Genomic DNA, 17429 nt, shown 5'->3' with positions numbered 1-17429 from the left:
TGGAGGTTTGGCACAAGGTTATTTAAGGCTTTGTAGGTTATTAGTAGGATTTTATATTCGATTCTGTAAGACACAGGGAGCCAGTGAAGACGGAGCAGGATGGATGTGATGTGCTCACTGCTGCTGGTTCGAGTAAGGACTCTTGCAGCTGAGTTTTGAATAAGCTAGAGCTGTGATATAAGATTAGAAGGGGCACCTGCCAGTAGGGAATTACAATAATCGATGCGGGATGTGATAAAAGCATGGACAAGTTTCTCACTATTAGAGAAGGAGAGGAAGGATAGAACATGGGATATGTTACGGAGGTGAAAGTAAGAAAGTTTCTTAATGTGATTTATGTGGGCAGAATAAGAGAGGGAGGAATCAAAAATGACACCAAGATTTTTTACAGTAGAGGCAGGTCTGATGAGATCACCGCCAAGATAGACTGGGAAGGAGCTCATTTTATTAAGTTGCATTTTAGTCCCAATTTGCAGGAGTTCAATTTTATTGCAATTTAATTTTAAAGAGTTCTGCTCCATCTAGGTTTTAATTTCACTAAGGCAGGTTGTGAGCTGAGAAAGCTGTGATGAAATTCTACTTTTAACATTGAAGTAGGGTTGAGTATCATCTGCATAAAAATGATAACCCAGTCCATAGCTACGGATAATATGGCCAAGGGGAAGCATGTAAGTACAGAAATACTTGTGTGACCGGCGCTGAGCTGGATCTGCTGTTGCCAAGACTAACAAACTCTTGCCTATCAGTCAGATAGGACTTGAACCACTGGAGGGCAGTGCCAGAGATACCCAGCATGTTCTCCATTCTGGACAGTAGAATGTCATGTTTGACAGTGTCAAATGCTGCACTGAGGTCTAACAGAATTAATATGCTGGTTTGTCGAGAGTCTGCTGCCATAAGCAAATCATTGGTTACCCGTAGCAGAGCAGTTTCACAGCTGTGCCGCACCCTGAAACCAGACTGAAAGGGTTCCATCAAATTATTAGAGGTTAGGTAATTGGTGAGTTGGGAAGCTACAACACGCTCAAGAACTTTTGACAGGAAAGGTAAGTGGGAAATAGGCCGGAAATTGTTAAGATTGTCAGCATCAAGACCAGACTTTTTTAACATTGGGGTTACAGAAGCGATTTTAAAAGTGAGCGGCACAGAGCCTGTGTCAAGGGATGAGTTTATTATTGTTGTAACAGTCGGGATTATGGCATGAAGGCAGGATTTAAGTAGTGTGCTGGGGATGGGGTCCAGTACACAAGTAGTCGGCCTCATCTTACAAAGCAGGTTATTAACAAATGCAGATGTGACTGGTGAGAACTTAGAGAAGGAACTGGATGGAGTGGGAAAACAGGGAGAGATATAAACAGATGATGTATTTATGTTAGTTGAATTATTTAGATCGTTAATTTTGTTACGGAAAAAGTGGAGGAATTCCTCACAGACTTCAGTAGAAGAGGTAGCTGGGCCAGATGCGGGTTCAAGTAGTTTATTAACTACAAAGAACAAAACCCTTGGGTTATCATGGCCACTTTCTATTATTCTGCCGTAATGGGTGTTCTTGGCAGAAGTTAGGTCTTCTCTTAAGCTCTTTGGTGGTCAGAGAAAGCCTGGATGTGCACGGTGAGGCCAGTCTTACGTTACATTCTCTCAAGGCGTCGGCCACCTGCTTTCATTGATCGCAATTCTGAGTTATACCAAGGAGCTGAATGTTTAAAGGAATCCTCCTTGTGTTTTAAAGGAGCTGTTATCTAATGCTGAATGAAGGGCTGAGTTATAGTGGTCAACAAGACTATCTAGTGTTGGTGGAATATGTGAAGACAGTAAAAGATCAGAAATGGATCCAGAAAGGATAGAGGGGCAGATATTTTTAAGGTTTCTGTAAGAGATTTGTCGTTTACAGGTAATAGGAGGGAAAGGCAGTGAAACAGTGAAAAATACTGCTTTATGGTCAGAGAGTCCCAAATCAGTGCTGTAAATGTTGGCAACAGATAGTCCAGAAGTGCAGATCAGGTCCAGTATATGACCACGAGAGTGGGTGGGAAAATCAACATGTTGTGTCAGGTCAAAACAGTCCAGTAAGGATAGGAATTCATTTCTTAGTTTAGATGTAGTAATGTCAATATGGATGTTGAAATCACCAAGAAGGATAATTCTCTGAGAGTAAGAGCTTAGGTGGGTCAAAAGTTCAATCAGATCGGATAAGAAGGATGCACTGTATTTTGGGGGACGATAAAGAACAATGAGTGAGACAGGACCTGATTTCGTTATTAGTTTAAGAGCCAGGCACTCAAAAGACAATTTACAGTCAATCAGGATTCGTTTAATGTTTAATGTTTAAGTCTGCTCTGACAATTACTGCAAGCTCACCGCCTTGTCTTGAGCTGCGAGGCTCTGTGTGGAAAGTGAAACCAATTGGGGTCGCCTCTGTGAGAGACGCAAATTCATTTGGTTTTTGCCACGTCTCCGTTAAACACAGAATATCAAGTTTGGTGTCAGTGATGAGTTCTGACAGCACCAATGCTTTGCCATTAAGAGACCTCGAGTTAAATAGTGCAATATTAGTTAATGAGGCTTCTTTTTGCACAGAGCCGCAATCAGGGTTTATTTCCACATAATGTATATTTGGCACACTGACACTTCTATTTCCAGGGTCATGAGAAGGACGGCGTATTCCTGAGCAAATGCTGCCGGTGGTCTTTTCATTTGCAGCCCGGTGGTGGCGGCGACCTGACCCGCGATGTATATATTTCGGGCGCTACAAAATACCGCCGTCCTTTAGGATGTTCCAGTCAGACCATTTGCTCTGGACAAATTGTTTAATAAGGAGTTTGTCATGAGAGTATTTTAGCATGATACTGGGCAATACTTATCTGAATAGCAGTGGAGAAGCAACACAGCACAGCGGAATCAGCAGGACAGGTGGGTGTGGTAGCATAGGTGAGCGACGATAGCAAGCAGCAGAAAGCATAGCAGGAAGAGGTAGCAGGATTTGGAGGTTCCAATACACAGCCACAAGCAGTAACGCTTGGTAATTTCAGGCGTGATCACCCCGGAGCCAAAAGCCAGATTAGTATGAACATCAGATCAGTTCCCAGTCGTAGAGTACTGTAAAATGAAACGGGAGCAGATCAGCATAGCGAATTTAATATAATCACGGAGACAGATCATCCCGAGGTCCTAGATTGCCAGGTACAAAGAAATGTTCGTAGGTTCTCGTCCCGTGATCCACAGACTCAGCTGTTCCCAGTCGAAGTAGAGTCCATAAAATCTGTTAAACATTAAGCCAAATCCAAACAATTCGAGTCAGCTGTATCCACGAACTATACGTACAATAAAAGAAATAAAACAAGCGTAAGAAAGTGTAAAATGAAGGCGAATTTTGCGAAAAGTGTTGTGAACAGGGAGGAGCGGCAACAACAAGCGTGTGCCAGCGTCCCCTCACCTGTAAAAAAAAAAAATATACAGCTGATGACACACAGCTGTATTTATCAATAGCACCTGATGACCCCGACTCTATAGTTTCACAAACACAATGTCTTACTTGTGTTTCTGAGTGGATGAGCAGTAATTTTCTCAAGCTAAATAAAGAAAAAACTGAAATTTTAGTGATAGGCAATAATGGATATAATGAGGTTATTAGAAATAAACTTGATGCATTAGGATTAAAAGTCAAGATGGAGGTAAAGAATTTAGGGATAACTGTTGACTGTGACCTGAATTTTAAATCGCATATTAATCAGATCACCAGGACAGCATTTTTTCACTTAAGAAATATAGCAAATGTTAGACCTCTTATATCATTGAAAGATGCTGAGAAATTAGTTCACGCTTTTGTTTTCTGTCGACTAGATTACTGTAATGCACTCCTCTCAGGACTACCCAAAAAGACATAACTCGATTGCAACTACTGCAGAATGCAGCTGCTAGAATCCTAATTAGGAAAAGAAAATCCAAGCACATTTCTCCAGTTTTGATGTCATTACACTGGTTACCTGTGTCATTCAGAATTGACTTTAAAATACTGCTTACGGATTATGAAGCCTTAAATAATCTCGCTCCATCTTATATATCGGAATGTCTGACATCTTGTATTCCAAATCGTAACCTTAGATCTTCAAATGAGTGTCTGCTTAGAATTCCAAGAGCTAAACTTAAAAGTGGTGAGGTGGTCTTCTGCTGTTATGCACCTAAAATCTGGAATAGATTGCCAATAGGAATTCGCCAGGCTGATATGGTGGAGCACTTTAAAAAACTGCTAAAAACACATTACTTTAACATGGCTTTCTTATAACTTCATTTTAATTTAATCCTGATGCTCTGCATATTCAATTAATTATCATTACTATTCATGGTGGCTCCAAAATCCATACTAACCCCTACTTTCTCTTCTGTTCTTTTTCCGGTTTTCTGTGGTGGCGACCTGCGCCACCACCACCTAATCAAAGCACCATGATGTCCCCACATTGATGGATTAAAGGCCAGAAGTCCATGTGACCGTCATCATGAAGTCCTTCCATGAAAACCCTGAATACAATGAGGACTGATCATTTATGTTAGGTATAATGCCTAGAGGGGGCTAGGCGGTCTCATGGCCTGGAACCCCTGCAGATTTTATTTTTTTTCTCCAGCTGTCTGGAGTTTTTTTTTTTTTGTTTTTTCTGTCCATCCTGGCCATCGGATGTTACTTTTCTTCTATGTTAATAAGTGTTCTCTTACTTTAATTCGTACTTTGTCTTTTTTCTCTTTCTTCATCATGTAAAGCACTTCGAGCTACATTATTTGTATTAAAATGTGCTATATAAATAAATGTTGTTGTTGTCTGGATACAAAATTAATAGATCTAAATCATCTCTCTTGCCCCTTAATGATATGTGCTCTCAATTCTCTCTACCATCTGTCATCCCTGTATCTAGTACTATAAGATATTTGGGAGCTGATATTACGGCCTCAATCTCAGATATACCCTCTAATAACTAATCGCTGCATCATTGCTGATGTGAAAACGTCCATAAACATCTGATCCAAACTCATCCTCTCTTTTAATCTCATTTGGCCAATACCAAAATGAATATTGTACCCCACTTCAACTTTATTAACTCCACACTGCCACTTCCACCACCTACTAAATATTGGTCGGAAGTTAGGTCACTGATCTCAAGATTCCTCTGGAATGGCAAGAGACCACACTTTAAACATTCAACACTGGTTAGAGATAGATTGAGTGCAGGTGTAGTGCTGCCTGACCTAGAACTATGCCATTGGGTTTTCACCCTCTGTCCTATTTTGTCATGGCTGTGTCCTCCGTCTCATCTCCTTCCATGGCTCCCTATAGAATCATCCCTTGCTTTCCCACTTTCACATCAAGGTGCCCTGTTTACCTCCTTGAAGTCTAAAGCCACGATCCTTGCCTTGGGACCTATTTTGCCATACGCCATCAATATCTGGCATTGTGTGGAAAAGTTCTAGAAAATGGCACTCCCTCACTCCTATATTTCATAACTCTGCTCTTTCAGTAGTGGCCGGCCCTGTGTATCTCCTGCTTGGTAGTGTGCTGGGAGATCTGTTTAATAGTTCAGAGCTTATGCAGTTCCAGTTCCTGGCTCCAGTTTCTTTTTCTACCTTCAACTCCGATCAGTACTCAGGACATGTGGAATTTCCCTGACTAACCCCCTACCAAATCACTCATTATTCTCTTTGTTTTGTTCTTTCTCTCCCAAGAAAACATCCGTCTCTACCCTCTACTTTGCAAAGCATCCTATAAACATCTGCCCTTGATTTCTCTTTGGACCAGAGACCTTTCTCCTCTCCCTTCACCCATTTCATTCTCCATTATAAGACTTTGTTCTAGAAACCCACATTACCAGCACACCCAGTTCAAAATTCTACAAAGACTCAATTCTACTCCCCCTGAGCAGTTTCTGATGGGCCTCACAACTGATCCTCTTTGTCATTTATATTCCCTTGGTTTACCCGACACTTTTATCCACATATTCTGGCATTGTTCATATCTTTTCTTTTTGATTACACATATGTCACCTACTGTCTCTTCCTTTCTTTCCTGCAGTATCCCTCTGTTACCTCATATCTTTCTTCTTTTAGTCTTTTCTAGGCTTCCGCACAAATTCTCTAAATGCAAGTTATTCTTTCTGGGTAACCTTTCACTCAGACTAATTACTGCCTCCTGTGGGAAGACACCTAAATGTGTCACTGTCAAAAACTGTCAGTCATCCTTCTACAATTTAATACATTTGGAGTTGTCTGCTGGGTGGATTAATGGTGCTTCCAGTAATGCAATTGAATCTTGGTCTGCTGCAGCTCAATTGTTTTTTTGTTTTTTTTTAAATAATCCCTAGGCTCAGGCTGGGTGAGAGAAGGTGGGTTGGGTTGAGTTACTTTGCATGTTATGTCCATTTATTCCTGTAAATTTGTTTTTGCTCAATAAAACATTAATCACAAAAAAAAGCCAAGTGTGCTGTGACAGGTTGTATCTTGTCTGAGATGGACGTGTAGTCAAGTGCAGTTGTGACACAAATTGAGCGGAACAGGCTGGAACCCGTCTCAGGCAAACATATAGTTGCTCGTTGTATGTACATACCATGTGTATTACTACAAAGCTAAGTTTGTCTGTTTGGGTTGAATAAGAAGTGAGGTGCATGCAAGCGCCAAAAAAATTTAAGTGCATGCATGTCTCACCATCTGACCAAGTGCAAGTCACACTTTTGTATAAGATTCTACATCTTCCGTAGAATTCACACCAACTCCCATGGCTGTGGTACAGCCTGAGTAGAGTAGACTGCTCCTTACACATACACACCATACACACACACACATATATATATATATACATGTTTCGTAGTGAGAACTGAGGTGCATGCAAGCGCTGGAAAAAATTAAAAGTGCATCCATGCACCATCTAGTGGCTGAGGTTGAGCATGAATAGAGTGAACTGCTCCCCCCCCCCGACACACACACACACAGGTATTTTGTTTATATGTCTATATTACAGTGTTTTTCATAGTCTCAAGCAATATAAGACATGGAATGAAAGTACTGGGCGCATTAAAAAAGTAGAAATACCAAGATGAAACCTCTACCAACATTTTGTGTATGATCATTGGCCTATTCTTAGAGGAATTCAATTGAAGAAAACATTTGAAGCATTGAACATATTAAATGTTAGATATGCTGGATTGTTCTCTTCTAATGATGTGATCTTGATCAGTAAATTTCATCACAGGTCTGAATATTGCTTCTCCCAAAAATGAACCCATGGACATTCATGTGCGGTCTGATGATATGTGAAGCTGAGTGTACAGACTCAGTGAACTGAAAGATAGAGGAGTATCACTATGTTCAAGAGGATTTAAGCCTTATACCAAAATTGTCTGCCAGCTAGAAATAAACATGGACCTGGTTGGTTCACTACTTTTTTTGTCCAGATGTGTTCTCCCCACTAACAACTGAAATTCTGCAGGAGGGAGGCAATATACTGCATGTCTTATACTTTAAATGCATTGAGCATTTGACTGTTCCTAAAGAGATTAACTTTATGTATAAAATACCATTTCTCACGGTCTCAAATAAAAGCATTATTGGGTTTTAATTAAGTGACAGAAAAGGCTAGGTTGAAAAGTGAGGGGAGTGCTTCAGCCATTCCTGAACCCAAAAACTGAGCAAGGTTAATAATATATAATATATAATACAAGAAGTGGTTTATTACAAGGAAGAGTGAACTGTTGCAGGAGGAACTTAAATTACAAAAAATAAGAGAACACAATAAAGAACTAATGCCCAAGGAATATTCACACACAATGCTTGCATGGACTGGGTGATGGGCAAAGTCGTGGGGTCGGCAGCTGTGAGACATCCGTTGGTGAAGAAAGATTCATTGATCAAGGCTCTTGAGAGACTGAGCGAGGAGTCTGTGTCTAGGCTTGCGAGTGTTCTGGATAAAAACCAAGATCCAGGTCTAGGCACAGCCATCAGCAGTTAATCTGTCTGCAGAGAGAGTGTCGACCTTGTCGAGAGGTTTACTTACCTCAACAGTGACATTCACGTCTCTGATGACTCTTCCTGTGAAGTCAGTAGGCAGATTGTGAGTGCATGGGGGGTCATGAGGTCACTGGAAAGGGGTGTGTGGCACCCCTCTATTCCTCTATTCAAAAGGATGAAGGTCCAATACTTTAGAGTCCAGGTGCTTCCTGTCTTGCTATATAGTAGCGAGACATAGTCACTATCCAGTGACCTGGGACATAGACTGGACTTCTTCAGTACTGTGTCTCTTCAGAGAATTATTGGGTACCACTGGTTTGACTTTGTGTTGAATGAACGGTTGCTCACGGAATCCCGAATGAAGCACATTACCTGCACCTTGTGAAGGAGCATCAGTTATGACACTACGGCCATGTAGCACGATTCCCTGAGGGTGATACGGCTCAAAGATTCCTCATTGTTGAGATCCCGAGTGGTTGGAACAGGCAAAGGGGACACTTGCATTATACCTATCTGCAGAATATAGATGGTCATTTCTGGAGGGTGGGACTGGACCATGTTTCAGCCTGGGAGGTTGCCAACCAGGATTCCAAGCTGTTTCGTCATGTGGTGGGAGTGGCAACGTGCTATACCAGTGCATTCTCCCCAACCTGAACTGACCTGAGGGTGTTATGGTGCACTTACTGAATACTCAATGTGCTACCTATTCCCTTCCTCCCACCAACCTTATTTCTTCACATTCCGGCCTCTCTTCCTTCATTCCACAGGTTGAGCACTTGCCAATGTCTACCTCCCAACTGCAAGCAGAGCTACCCTGTGGTCAGAACAGACTTCTAATCTCCAGACAGTATCTAATTCTAGGTGTACCCCACAACCTCTTCTGGGGTCTTAAATGCTACGGACAAGCTCTGAGGCCATATGTGTAAAGCTTTCTCTAGCAAAACCAGGAGTACCAGCACTTCTATATTCTTATCAACACACAGATAGGGACAGGTGAAGACTCTAGCATTCATCATGAAATGGGATCCTACACTACCCTCTGCTGATTTGGATGACTTCCAAAATGTGAGTGTACATTTCATACTGATTTCCGTTAACAAGTTAGAGACCTGTGCTTGCCCATTAGCACATCCTGCTGGCTTAAAGCTGGGTTGCTAGGGGTTACTACCAATAGTTATATCAAAAAAAGAATAACTGCTCATAATACCTCCAGGTGACCACACTGGTTCTTTGAATAGGGTTATTGACATTTTTGAAGCTATTCTTCAAGCTAGGAATAAAATAGTTCAATATGTGAGTGAGGCAATCACTCAATCATTCCAAAATTTTTAGAATTCAACTTGCCTTCTGTCACATGTGACCATATCACAGTGATCGTGCATCACTGTAAAACAAGCAGAATATGCATATGGTGTCCTGCTTAGAAGAAGAATTAATGACTGAAGAAAAAAAAAAAACAAACAATGCTCACAGAGAACAGAAGTAGGCCTCCCAGGGATATGATTGTAACGATTAATTTGGTGACACTGCACAGTATGGAAAGCAGCAGGAAAGTACTGGCAGCACAAAATGAGTAACAAAAATAAAACAAAAAAAAAATATATATATATATATATATATAACCTAGCAAAGGTTGTCAGCTGTGAAATCTGAAAAATATATGCTTGCATTCCTACGTTTTGTAGAAATATGCATCATAGTGGTGCTGTATTCTGACCAGCTGGCTTATAGTTCTAGGGTTGTGGTCATACAAGAAAATGAGTACTTCATACATCTAAATGTGGGTAAGTCACTAAGATAGAGAGTCACAAGGTATACTACTTTTTCTACATATGGTTACTGCATGTTGAGTGTAGCATGACCATTTAAAGTCTATTACGTGTTGTTTGTCATCTGAGGTCAGATTTATCTAACTTTAGGATATAATCAGAACTGGATCAGAATGAATATTGCAATGTCTGGATATGTACAATACTGGAACTGAAGAATGGCATAGTTAATTTTCTCTAGGTGCTTGTGTAAATAAAAGTGCATCGCTGTGTAATCTTCTTTTAGCTTGTATATGCAAAACGTACTAAACATTCTGAAACTTCCATCAACTAATGAATAAACTAAATTTAATTAAATAGGGACAGATATGTGGAGTTAATAATAATAATAATAATACATTTTATTTATATAGCACCTTTCCCATGTTAAAAAAAGACAGAAGAAATAAGACAATTAAGGTACAACAAAAGTGGGAGAGATATCTAAGAAAGAAAAGGAAAATAGGTTGATGTGATACGGACATGTGATGAGAATAGACAATGAATATGTAGGCAAAAGAGTGATGGGAATGGAAGCAGTGGTGAAGAGAAAGTGAGGGAGGCCAAAGTGGAGGTGGATGGATAAACTAAAACAAGATCACCCTACTTTCTCTTGTATCAATATATGGCTAACACGGTACAACACTCTAGTGCTATCTAAACAAAGGGGTAAGACTGGGGAAGAGGTGCAGGATTGAGCTGTATTGAGAAGGTTGATCGAACACATCATCCTATATAGAAGTGGAAAAAGGTGAAGAAGAAGGTGCTAGAGTAGCTTTAAATGTCATTTTAGACAGACATGTTTATATCAGCACTAGCTTCAATTTATATTATATACTTTTGGTTTTATACAATGTTAAAATCAGTGAATTTATAGAACTTTAGTTTCCTAGCCTCTTGAAATACAGAATGTAAAAGCAAAAAATATGTGTTACAATCAAAGAATTTATATTTTCCATATCAGAAAAAAAAACTTCATATTACAAAACTATTCAGGTAGGTGGTCTTGAGTTTGAAAAATATTAGCCAGTATCTTTAACTAAGCAAAAAGCTGTGATGAGCACGGCTTTATTAGTACACTCTCACAGTAGCTTAAACAATTACCCTTTTTTAAACAGTAATGATTTTAAAATAAATCAACATCTCTAAATGCCAGATTTATGTTCTACCCCTGATACCACAAATCACCCATCATCCAAACAATGTAATAGTACATAGTACAGTATAGCCACATAGAGAGTAAAGCAGTTTGAAATTTGGCTAAAGTGATGAAAAGTAAATCACTGCTTACCTTCCCCAAAGAGATGTGACATAAGTTTGCTGAGAGTCTGCTTTAAATTGAATTCAACTAGCTTTACTGCTTCCAGAGTATGATGTTCTTGTTTCTCTACAGTACGGATACCACTCTCAAATAAGCAAAGTTCCTCTCCATTTGTGACACTTGAAAACAGCTTAAAAAAAAAAAAAAACACCAGGTGAATCTTGTCTTCCACTCAATTATAAATACATATATAGTTACTATATATACATTTTTCTTTTCAAAATGCACTGCTTATTGCTTATGTTAACTGACAGCATACTGTATATAAACCTGTTTTCTGTGAGCATACTGAAAACACTCCATTATATCAACTCACAGGAATACAGGATGCACAACAGAATAAATATTTTAAAATCTTCAGATTGGCAACAGTACTCTCATAAGTATGATGCATATCACTTTATAAAGTTATTACATAAAGCTTCATAAAAAAGCAATCCACTTAAACACAAAATGGTTCTGTATACTTTGTAATTCTAACAATGCAATTAAAGTGACAGAGGATCATGAACTTGTACTAATTTTCCTTCCACATCTCAAAGCCATGCATGTTAGATTTTTATTTGTGCATCATGGCTGGCCTATGTAAGGATGGTTACTGTCTTCCATCCAGACCTACCATAATAGCCTCTAGTTTCCTACAGTCTTTAACTGGATTAAGTATATTTGAAAACAGGTGAAGGACATGAAACTCTTGCATGGTGTATGAACTTCTATCAGTGCTGAAGAGGACAACAAAAAAAAGAACAGTGAGTGCAACAGGGAATTGGAATGGATTCTGTGTTGAGAAGCAGTTATTTTGAACTTTGCTTTTGTTTAGAAACTGGGCAGTTCAGTGGTCACCATAATTATTACCAAAAATAAATGTAAAATATCCACAGCTTTAAAAGGAGGTTTGAGAGCAATCATGCATTCAGGAATGATGTTTATAAAATTCTATACAAATGCAGGATTTTGTTATTTTCTTTTTATTTTAAATTAAAGACTATAAGAATATTTTAATGATTTCAAAGTGACACTGGATTTACTTTTTCATTGCAATTTAAAATGATATTTATAACGAGTTGTACAGTGTTTGTCCCACAACATTGGGACTGGAAGCTAACATGGACCTCCCCCCCAAGAGAAAAGGTACATTTCAATTCACTCTATTTTTCAAACCAGTAAAGCATCACTATTTACTAATTTTTAAAAATGTTTAGCAAAACATTTATAAAAGCTTACGTATACATTCATTGGACCACATCTGGAGTGTCCTAGGTTCAAATTATGGCTAAGGCTCTATCTGTATAAAGTTTGCACATTCTCCTGGAGTCCACATGGGTTTGCTCCTATGGTCCAGTATAAGTGAGTGTGCTCGGCATTGAATTGGTAAATTAATGCTTTTTTCTGATAAAATAAACAAGGCATGTAATTATGAATTGCTAACACATTATGGATGAATAACATTAAAAAAGAAAGACGGGGTATAAAAACTAAAATATAAAGAATGTGCTGTATGTGCTATTGTCTAGTACTGAAACTTCATAAAAATGCTGGCCTGAACTTTACTTTTGATTTACATGACAATTGAGTTAATTTTCAATAATTCTTTTTTACATTTACTTCAGCTAAAACAAAGCAACTCTCCAAAACTGATCAAGTGATATAAAACAAAGCAATTTGGCCAATTATTTAGGCACACCTGCTCATTAACACAAATAGTCTGCTTATTCAGTTATATACAGTACGATCCCACTCATGTCCAGCAAAACTGAATAACTAAAAATTTTCAAATGTTGTCTGGTTATATGAATCTACACTTCTGTTGTAACATGCAGATGATACCGTCACATTGTGGTGTAAATGTCATAAATCTATCCATCATGGTGTCAGGTGGTTGTGCAATGATGACAAAATTTTGTCTGATACGTTTTAAGCCATTTAACACCAACTGATCATCACTTGAATGCCACTGTGTCCTAACATATTGCTATTGACCATGTGCATATTTTTACGGGAATAGTTTACCTTTTTTCAAAATGGATACTTAGAGCAAGATAAAATGCCATATCACAAAGCAAACATCACCTCAAGAAGATCCCATGAATGTGTCAGTAACTAGTTTACCTATATAGTTCCCATACCTCTTAACAGGGATGATTTGGAATGAGAGGTTCACAGCATGAATGTGTGGTTTAAACATCTTTAGAAAATGTGTGATGCTATAGGGTCTGCTGGTCTAAAATCATGACTTGCTTCACCCCATTGCTGAAAATGCAGGTCAGTGGGTACATCAGTGTATGTTTGTGTATATACATAAACACACTTTAGTATACACTTTAGTATTTCAGAAAATAATCATCACATCATTAGAAAGTTCTAAAATTAGACAGTCTCAGGTGACCAGCAACACATAACATAGTTCATAAATTTGACAATTTAACACAAGAAGAGTCAATATTAAGCAGCCAGGCAAGAATAAGTAAATACACCTCACAAATTAGTAGTCTGTAGAAACATATTCAGCAGCAATATCTAGATGTAACTGTTTTCTTCATAGGTTTATGGGTACTCTTTAATTATGTGTTGATTACACAAATATGTTTATAGTCTTTGGACACCTTTAAGGTATTCAAATGTTGCCAGAATAAATACTATATGTTACTCATACTTCACCATAGGAAAGGCACTATATAAATAAAATGCATTATTATTGTTATTACCAGTTAAATGTTTGGAAACTCCTAGAAATTTAGATATTTTTGATAGAAATTTATACCTTACCATTAAATAGATTTTAAGATATACAGTAGACAAGATATTTCTAGTCCTTCTAATGGCTAATGCTGCATTAAATGACTGCCATTGGAACCACTAGTAATGTCATGACTATATTTTACAATCAATTTAATGGTATCCTGATAAAAAAGGTTAACATTTTTATTGAAAACATGAACATTTCTGGGTGTGTCTAAACTTTTGACACAAAAAGAACACAAAAATATATATATAGTGAGGAAAATAAGTATTGAACACATCAACGTTTCTCTCAGTAAATATATTTCTAGTGGGTCTATTGATGTGAAATTTTCACCAGATGTAGGTAACAACCCAAGTAATCCACACATATAAAGAAATCAAAACAAATAAGTCCATAATTGAACATGCTTACTGAAATTTGTTTAATAATTAGTAGAAAAGCCTTTGTTGGTAATGACAGCTTCAAGATGCCTCCTGTAGGGGGAAACTAGTCGCAGGTGTGATTTTGTCCCATTCTTCCACACAAACTTTCTTCAAATCCTGAAGGACGTTTGATCTAAAGTTTAGAATCAAACGTCTTTGAAATGAACAAGGGCAAGCCAAAATAACACTAAAAGAACAGGTGGATCACACACACTGCATAACTCGAACATGATATAGGGCTGTAATTTAGAAGCAGTAAATACCACACAACCAGCTGTTTGCTGGACAGAATAACTTTGGAAGACAGCTGAAAGAAAGAAAAAAAAAACTTCTTTCTGTACCAACAATCTATGGTTCTTTGAAACAACCTCATTATACTGCTGGCTTTTTTTCCACCAACAACATGGAAGTAGCACATGTAAGTTTTCCTTGATGGTTTTTCAAATTTACTGCAGGCAGACACTCCTCCTCAGTAGTGGATGAAGATAAGATGACAGTGAGTTCAATGCATACCTGATATTGATCTGTACTCTTTTTTACTGTGGCTTCCTTTCAGGAAGTAAATAGTACTGGACTTCTAGTACATCTTTCCTAGCTTGAGCTGCAGTGCCTTGACAAGAAGGAGTTCAAACTCTAAGTGCAAAATGAAACAAAAAAGATCCTCATTTTAATGGCAAGAAAAATGGACTGTACCCATCAGTCCTCTTCACTAAATTGGAAAGTAGTATATTCATTTACACAGTCAAGGGTAAACTGAGAAAAGTGAAGGGCCCTTAGAGCTAGGAAACTGACAGCAACCGTCACAAAGACAATTTCAGTGTGGTAAAGTGAAGTCCGCAGCTAGTTGGAAATATTTAAATAAATACATAAATAAATAATCGTCAACAATCGCGTCTTTGGGTGGGTTGTGGTAGCATAGACTGAGCTGCTTCAGCGTAAGATGTGGGAACGGATAGCCCTGCACTTCATGCACACATGCAGGATCACCAGTGTCCCTCTTTAGCGCTGGAGCTGTGATTGCCACAGGTATAACTCACTCCACTTTAAACTGGGAAGTGCAAGTGTTAGGATGAAAAAGGAAAACAAGGGATATCAGAGGAAGGAAGTTAAAGTTCAGATTGAAGCAGGCAGGAAAAGGGGAAGAGCCTATACAGGAGTGAGGAGGCAGATAGCCAGAAGGAAGGGAGCTCCAGGAGGATAGCATGCGGCCAACGCTTGGGACTGCAATGATGGTTCGCTCCATCTGAAAAACTTAAGAGCAGGAGCGACCAGGAGGAGTGTAGCTCCACGTATGTCCAGAAAGACAGCGGGAGTCAGCCACAGAGGCTCAGATGGTGCGCCTTTCCTTTGTCCACAGGAGGGAAAGAGATAAGCCTAGCTCCGGATTGGGAAGCCCTACTGTGGGGCCATGGAAGCAGCAGGGATCCGACCTGTTGACCGCATAAGAAAGTAGTCTGAGCGTATTGGGTAGGCGGCTCCTCAGCTGCAAGGTCTGGAAGGATAAGCTGAAGAGACACCGGTTTTAATGAAATGCACTAGGGCACGACTCTTAAGGGACAGTTTCCTGCATTGTTGGTTTTAACTTTGGTTTTAAAGGAATATTTGATTTTCAACCTCCACCTTCACTTCATTTTTATGAATTATTTATTTATTGCAATTTGCACAGCACTTTTTGGACACTCTTGTTTTGATTATTTCAAATAAAACCACTGGAGCACTTTTTACATCTTCCCATTGCTTTGTGTGGTGTCCTTATTTGCCAACTCATCACTCAGATATGTTACAGACAGAGTTGTGTTCAAGAGGCTCCCGGTGGGATCTGGTAGTGTGGAGCTGACCTGCACTATCACATTCATATACTACAAAAAGCTATATTTTTCAGGAGAAGAAACTGCTTTCAGCATGGGATGGAAATGTACAAAAAGAAAATGATTTTAAGGTGACAACATTAAATGTTGTTCTAAACTTTTTAATAATACAAAAAATTGCGGAGGGTTATTTTGCACAACATCTGGTGTGGGCTATGCTCCACTGGCCCTTAATGCAAAAAACGCCACTGTTCTGCACTCAGCATGGTATCAACTGTGTAATCAGGCCTAGGTGGGTGTTAAAGTTGGAGCAATGTGAATATGGGGGTTGATATTATTTACTCAGCCTCTTTAACTAAAACTGCTGTTGACATCAGTCAGCTATTATCTATATAAACATATACAATGTGTGTTTACCATGTAAAACATTGCAGCAGGACAATAAAGTATGACACATCTGCATAGCATGCAGTGAAATGTTCCAGAAAACAACACACAGATCCATGGTACAGTTGTGAAACTGGGTCAAGTGTTACTTGTGCCAATCCTACCACCAAAATTAACTAATTTAAATTATACAATTGAAAAAATATGTATTTCAATTGTGGCCTTTGTATATTAAAGCACCAAGACTGCAGCAGTTCCATCATGTGCTATGTGTTTTGTGTTTTTCAAGTTAAGGATATTACCATAATGTGTCAAAAAAAATTATGAATTAGAAATGTCACCTCCTGTGTCATGTCTTAGCAGTGAATATACTGTATGTAGAGGGGAAACCATTACAATGGAAACTGGGAACTTTGGAAGCCTTAGAGTCTGTTCTGCTACTTTTGCTGAAAGGAACTAGATACCCCAGAAAGGAGATCAGAAACCCTTGGACATTGGACTCAACTTACAATGTAGGCCAGAAGTAAAAATCATCCAATGTGACTTCAGGAAGGTCCAGGGAAAACAGGGAACCCTACTCTCTCTGGTGGTACAAAAAACGTACAAATTCAAACCAAAGACATTTCAATATATTTCTTCAAGAAGATAAAAAGTGTGCCCAACAGGCTGGTTCAGCTATCCTTACAAAATATTAAAATACCACCTAGGCTCTTACTATTGCAAGACACTGTTTCATGCTTTACCAAAAGTAACCAATATTCCTACAATTATGCAAAACTTACTTTAGAGTCATACAGTGTATCCTGTTTTGCCAAGTACCCTCATTAGTGTATTTACAAGTAATGATCACAGAAAAGAGATAACATTTATGAAACAGGTGTTAATTCCAGCAGGATTCAAAGTGGGTTCAGGTATTTTGAAGAGAAACTTTAAAATGCTGCGGTGGGTTGGCACCCT

The 17429-nt window shown here is 38.7% G+C and overlaps 1 protein-coding gene across 4 annotated transcripts in view; it reads right to left on the bottom strand.

The window, feature by feature from the left end:
• Positions 1-17429, bottom strand: part of fars2 (phenylalanyl-tRNA synthetase 2, mitochondrial) — a 742839-nt gene that overhangs the window by 491829 nt on the left and 233581 nt on the right. For all 4 annotated transcript variants that reach the window (XM_051929210.1, XM_051929211.1, XM_051929213.1 and 1 more), the window contains one exon: positions 11083-11242. In XM_051929210.1, the coding sequence (XP_051785170.1) occupies positions 11083-11242 (160 nt within the window). The remainder of the gene's footprint in view (positions 1-11082; positions 11243-17429) is intronic.

The sequence above is a fragment of the Erpetoichthys calabaricus genome, chromosome 6 (genome assembly GCF_900747795.2).
Source record: "Erpetoichthys calabaricus chromosome 6, fErpCal1.3, whole genome shotgun sequence".
NCBI classification, from domain to species: domain Eukaryota; kingdom Metazoa; phylum Chordata; class Cladistia; order Polypteriformes; family Polypteridae; genus Erpetoichthys; species Erpetoichthys calabaricus.
Note: the sequence above shows the minus strand (reverse complement) of the source record. Positions and strands in the feature narration are given on the sequence as shown.